Source organism: Delphinus delphis, chromosome X (genome assembly GCF_949987515.2).
Source record: "Delphinus delphis chromosome X, mDelDel1.2, whole genome shotgun sequence".
Lineage (NCBI taxonomy): Eukaryota > Metazoa > Chordata > Mammalia > Artiodactyla > Delphinidae > Delphinus > Delphinus delphis.
In genome coordinates this window covers 124559560-124566156 of record NC_082704.1, presented here as the reverse complement: position 1 = coordinate 124566156, position 6597 = coordinate 124559560, and the positions used below count along the sequence as shown (strand labels likewise).

General features: G+C 51.0%; 1 protein-coding gene across 1 annotated transcript in view; it reads right to left on the bottom strand.

Annotated features, from left to right (window-relative positions):
- Positions 1-3519: 3519 nt before the first annotated feature.
- MXRA5 (matrix remodeling associated 5) overlaps positions 3520-6597 on the bottom strand; it is a 28615-nt gene continuing 25537 nt past the window's right edge. The window contains exon 7 of the mRNA XM_060001700.1: positions 3520-6413. Coding sequence (XP_059857683.1) covers positions 4505-6413 — 1909 coding nt within the window. The 3' untranslated portion in view covers positions 3520-4504. The remainder of the gene's footprint in view (positions 6414-6597) is intronic.

Below are 6597 nucleotides of genomic sequence, written 5' to 3'. Positions count from 1 at the left end.
AAACCCTGGAGAAAAGTGGCAAGGATCATGGAAATAGCACCAGGAACTCACCACGCTGCCCATCCTTGGTCTGGTCCTACACGATTAGAAGTGCCGCAAAGTCTCCTGCAGGGCTCGGCATCTTGCAGCGTGACTTCAGTAGCAGGTCACCCCTCACGAGGACTGAAGTCCTGTCCAGATTCTTCAGAATGAGAGCTGCGCCTGCAATTACACACCAAATCTTCAAGAGCGGGTTTGAAAGCCTGGTTTGGGTTTTGTTTTTCGGTGAGGACCTGGGAGCAGTCGAAGAGTGACCGTTGACTGCTAAGCGAGGATGTGTGCTTGTGGACACAGATTCACAAGCACATATGCCAGATGTGAGACGTTGGTCATCTGGGAGGAAAAAAAAAACCCCTATCTTTTAGTTAGTATATTATTTACAAATCACAACAGAACCGTATGTGATTGCAATGAATGATCTCAAACCACATACACCCCCATTCTGAGCAAACTATTTTAAAAGACTCAGGATGACGAAATCTCAAAGTACTCGAGTACCTGTCATTGTGACTGAATCCACCAGAAAATTTTTAAGATTTGTGTTTGTTTTCCACGGATGCTATAACCAATTATATCAAACGGGTTGTCTTAAAACAAAAGGGATTCATTCTCTCTCAGTCCTGGAGACCAAAAGTCTAAGATCAAGGAGTCATCAGGGTCGGTTCCTTCCGGAGGCTCCAGGGGAGGGTCCTTCCTGCCTCTTCCAGCTTCTGGGGGCTCCGGGCGTCTCTGGGCTTGTGGCCTCATCCCTCCCGTCTCTGCCTCTGTCTTCACAGGGCTTCTCCTCTGTGTATCTCTCCTCTTCTGTGTCTTATAAGGACCCTGTCACTGGATGTAGGGCCACCCCCATCCAGGAGGACCTCAGCTCAGATCCTTCACTTCATCACGTCTGCAGAGACCCTATTTCCATGTAAGGTCCCTTTCTGACATTTCAGGTAGACATGGATTTTTGGAGAACATTATTCAACCAACTATGATATCATAGCATTTTCAACCAAAAAGTAAACACTTATTTAAACTCTAGCCCAAATATATCTATTACTTTTTATCTGTTGCTTGACCCGAGGTCACCTTGCTGGAGGCTAGAACTTTCTTAGAAATGTTTTTGCTGCAGGGAGAGCCGTGCTTCCCTCCTATGCATGTTATCCTGCCCAGACATCCCTCTTTCTTAGCCCAGTAAAAATGGCTTCTCCACAAATAACTAGCCCTTAGACTTCCATATGACGTGGCCTTTGAGTCCCCTGGGACAGGAACACCCCCTAGAACCACCATTAATGCTTCTGAGTGTCTCAGCCTTGTAGCAACCTGACTTGTAGTCTTATGTCTTTTGAGAAGATGGAGAGTGTAGACCACCATATACCTCTTCATGTCATGCTACCTCACCTACATCAGGACAAGGCAAGCCCTTAAGAATGTATGTTGAAGGAAATCCCTGGTGGTCCAGTGGTTAGGACTTCGTGCTTCCACCGCAGGGGGCACAGGTTCCATCCCTGGTTGGGGAACTAAGATCTCGCCAGCCACACAGCGTGGCCAAAAAAAAAAAAAAAAAAAAGAATGTATGTTGAGTTCACCCACAGAAGTTTACCACCAGTTCTTAACCTTACATGAACCCAGAATGATGGGACAGTGAGACGCTTTACCATGTTTTTCTAGGTGACGTGTATGTAGCAGCCTATGTCTTGGTTTCTGTGCATCCTGGGTCTCCTTTTCTGAGGCAGTCAGTCCAAATGAGTCTGTCCCTAAAATGCCTTGCTGCGTTTACTTCTCTAGCACAGTGGTTTCCAACCAGGAGTGATTCTGCAACTCAGGACATCTGGCAACGTCTGGAGACATTTTTGGTTGTCCAGCTGGGGGAGAGGAGGGTGGAAAGTGATATTGGCACGTAGTGGGTGGAAGCCACGTCCCACAGTGAAGGACGGTCCCCACCATGGAGGGTGACTCAGTCCCAGAAAGAGTGACGAGACTGCCTTTGCATGAGAGACTCAATCTGTTGGTCTCTCTCTCTGTCTCTCTCCACGCACCTATCCATCCATCCATTTGTCATCTACCTTCCCTATCTATATATCTATCATCTATCTAATCTATCATCACCACCATCATCATCTAGCTATTATCTATCTACTATCTACTGATGTATCTATCAGTCACCTATCATCCATCTATGTATCATGTATGTCATGTATCTGTCTACAATCTATCTTAATTAGCTAGCTATTATTATCTACTATATATTTATGTATCAATCATCTCTATCCATCCATCCATCCACATATATATCATCTACTTATCTCTATCATCTATCTCATGTATCTTATCATCTATTGTCTACCTATCAATCATATCATCTATATTTATGTACATAGCTATCAATCATCTATCCATCCATCCACACACCTATTTATCTACCTCATCTATCTATCATTCATCTGTCTTATCTATCATATCATCTACCTATTTTCTTCCTATCTATCTATCTATCAAATTGTATCTAGATCTACGGTGGTGGTTCTCAACTAAGGGTGATGAGGGGACATTGAAAATATCCGGAGCCATTCTTTGATTGTCAGCCCTGGAGGGGAGGATGCTAGTGGCATCTCGTGGATACAGCCTACAGATGCCACTAAAAACGCTACAGTGCACAGGACAGCCCTCACCCCAGAAAATGATCCAGCCCCAAATGTCTGTAGTCCTACTGTTGAGAAACCCTGTCCTGGATGAAGGGTTTGTCTATGGAGGATGAACTCTTCAAGCAGGATGTGTCTCCTACACATCAGGGTACCCTGATGCCCATCCCGGTACCTGGCACACCCCAAGGGGCTGTGTAGTCACCCTTAAGCAAATAAACGGATTCATGAGTGAGACAGTGTCCGTGCTTCCCACAGTCTTGAAAACCCAAGCTCTCTTTCCCTTCAGTGACTGCCACTCTTTCCAGATTGGCAGCACGGACAAAAGTCACATGCCTGCCCAATATTTATCTTGCATTTGCTTTCTTCCTTCCTCTCGCGGGAAGCCAAAGAGTGCATATTTGAGGAATACTGCTATAGGCACCCGAGATGTCTCCTCCCTAAAGAAAACTGGCTGTAGGACTGCTGTGGCGCTCTTTCTTCAGCCTCCAGTAATCCTGATTCACACTGGAGCCGGTCCCACCTCACCTTCCTGTCAGAGACTCGGCTGGAGCTGCCAGCTTGGACTTAGTTTCCTTGCTGGTGAAATACTCACAGAGAAGAGAATAATTCCAACGTGGTGGATAAAAGCAGTTTTTCAACCAATCTGATCTGAGCGCAGACTCACTTGAAGTGGCTTTTGCCCTTGAAAATATCACTGTCATGACTGCCTGGTTCTTTGGAAAATATTACTTTATTATCCAATGTACATTAGTTTGACCTTAAAAATACAGCAAAGCAGTCGTGGAAGTAACAGATCTATTTTTCGAGGACACAAATTGACAGGAGGAAAGATATTTCTGGGCTCCTCTGGAAGGCTCTGGGATTATTCCGTGCGGTCACAACTTCGCTCTGTCCTCCCTCTCCTGGCGTCTCCCCGGTCCCGCACGGCTCTCTCCGGATACATTTTATTATCAACAGGGAAATCCAATATCTCAGCATCCCCTACCGGAGGGTCGCTGGGAAAGGTAACATAACAGTGGTTTATGAATTCGAAGGAAGTCGGGAAGGAAACTGGTTTTAATTGCATTTCCATGTCTGGTCTAATGTATACGAACCTTGTAAAGACCAATAATTTATTATTTTTAATGAGACAGAAAGTATGTCTTTCTCTTTCTACTCTCATCGTCTGATTAGAAAGAAAAAAAAATATATAAAACACTATATAAAAAGTGAGTTCCAGGGAGAAAGCGTCCTTTCCTATAAAATGGGAGCTGTACTGTAGGACACTTGTACGTGAGACACAAACAAACAACCCCTCTGGTTGTCAGCCCTTGTCGGGCACACTGCAGTTCTGAAGTGACAGAAGGAGTAACGGAAAGACGGATACTCATTCTAGAACGTTCTATCATGTTAACACGGCAGCGGGTTAACTAGGTCATGCATCTTCCGCGGGGGTAGCAAGGCACTGTGAACCTCGACAGCTTCTTTGCAGTGAAGGCTCCTTAGATATCCTACAGACGCCCGTTCAAGCATCAGGATGGTACCAGCAACGCAGAATTTGTAATTTGCGCCCAAGTCCTGTGAAATGGAAGGCAAGAGCATACAGCATCCTGTAAACATGAAAGGAAGTCCCCCAGAGCGGCCGACACCCGCTTCCCGTGTCTGCATTGCTTCCTTTCGTCAACGAGCACAGGTCAAGGTCGACAGTGGGCCTCGAACCCAAGCCGGAGGGGGCCACCGTGTCCCGGGACAAATCCTTTTAGAGCCCTGACTCTCCGGCCCCCGCTGTGAACCCAAAGGAGGCTTCGTTCTAACTTCGGAAGCAGCGGCCGTGGAGTCCAGGGTGTGCTCCCGGGGTTTCAGTAGACGTGGACGTAGGTTGTTTTTGAGTCACGGCCCAGGAGGTTTTTGGCGGTGCACTTGTAGAAGCCCGCGTCCCTCTGGGTGGCCTGTTGGATGATTAACGACCCCTGTGGGTGAAGAAACCTGTTCCCGTAGAGACGGGGCTGCGTCCCCGCGGTCAGGTGCGATTTGTCCGGCAGCTCCCAGCTTATCTCGGCTTTGGGAATGCCCACGGCCAAGCAGTTCATCTTCACGGTGCTCCCGGGCCGGGTGTAGATGACAGGTGTGGGTTCACTGGTGATCCGGGGAGGATAGGCAATCACGATCACCGGGACGTTCACGACGGAGGGTCCGTACTCCGTGTCCGCCTTGCACACGTAGGTGCCCCTGTCGAAGACGGACGCGTCGCGCACGGTGAGGGTACCGTTTTCCCAAAGGGTGAAGCGTCCTCGGACCTGGGGACCCTCCAACACCATGCCGTTGGGCAGCGTCCAGGAGGAGTGGGTCTGCCGGGCCCCCGGGAGGATGCAGGGCAGCTGCAGGGTCTCCCCGTTGATGATGCTGACCAGGTTGTGGTACTGGTTGCTCGTTTCGGGTTTCAGCCCCACCTTGAGAGACACCAGCCTCTCCGTGTAGCCCGCCGAGTTCCTGGCCACGCAGCGGTACGCCCCGGCGTCCACGGAGGAAAGGCCGCTGATGTGGAGCATCCCGTCGCCCTTGTGGTAGAACCTCTGCAGCTGGTGGCCGCTCTGCAGCTCCGTCCCGTTGGGAAGGACCCACAGCAGGGTGGGCGTCGGGGTCCCGGCTGCCGAGCAGTTGAGACTGATGGTGTGGCCGGCCATGGCGGTGATCTTCTCGCTGACCGGGTCGTGGAAGATGGGCTTCTCCACGGGCTCCAAGACCGTAAGTTGCACGATGAGTCTGGCTTCCCCGCCCTCGTTACGCCCAATGCACGCCAGCTGGACAGAGTCGCTCCTCCTCAGACTCTTGATGTCCAGGGTACCGTTGCGATGGATGGTGATGCGGTTGCCATGGTAAGGGGCCGGCAGGACCACGCCCTCGGGAAAGGCCCACAGCACCCTCGGCGTGGGGACGCCTTCCGCCTTGCAGTCGATGAGTTTGCGACTCCCTCCCGGGGCAACCTCCCGCACCGTGGTGATGGCATTGGGGTGCCCGTTGATCTTGGGCGACTGGACGTTGACGTGAATCCAGACCGTCTTCCTGTCCTCCCCGGCGCTGTTCCTGACCACGCAGGTGTAGTTGCCGCTGTCCGAGCGCTGGGCTTTCTGGATAAGGAGAGTGCCGTCCTGATATATCTGGTACTTGTCGGAGGAGGTGGGGATCTGCCTGCTGGTTGGAGAAAGCCAGGTCACCCTGGGCGTGGGTTCCCCTTTGGCCTCACAAGCCACGGCGACCACGTCCCCGTAGGGGACCTGGACCACGGAGTACGTCTTATTCCGGATGACGGCGGGCTCGGTCACCACCTTGACGCGCACCCTCATCTCATCCTTGCCAACCTGATTTTCGGCAAAGCAGGTATAGTCACCTTCCTCTCGCAACCCGACCTCGTTGAAGTAGAGGGTTCCGTTGTTGAAAACGACGTAGCGCTTGGTCCGTCCACCGCTGTCGTCGGACTGCATGAAAGAGTTGACCAGGCTGCCGTCCGGGAGGCCCCAGGAGATCTCGGGGTTGGGGAGCCCGGTGGCCATGCAGTCCACTTTGAGGTCGCCCCCATAGAAGACCGTGTGGTCGTTCTCCTCCTTGTGCTGGATCTTGGCTGCTTTCATGACCACGTTGACCTTAAGCATGACGAAGTCATCGCCCACCTTATTCCGGGCGACGCACAGGTAATCCCCCGCATCTTTGTCCGTGACGGATTTCACCACCAGGGTCCCGTTGGCAAACGCCTTGATCCTGGTGTCAAAGCTGACCGAGAGAAAGAAAACAGAATGAGATGTCAGTCTCCCGAACGCTGTCTCTCCCGGCTTGAGGTCACCGGAACGAAACAAAAACGTGTGGATCTCAGAACTCTGGGCGCACAGGGCTGCCGCTCAAAAACGTTGGATGGATTTTGCAGCCCGGAGGGGACGGCCATCCAAACGCAGAAGTG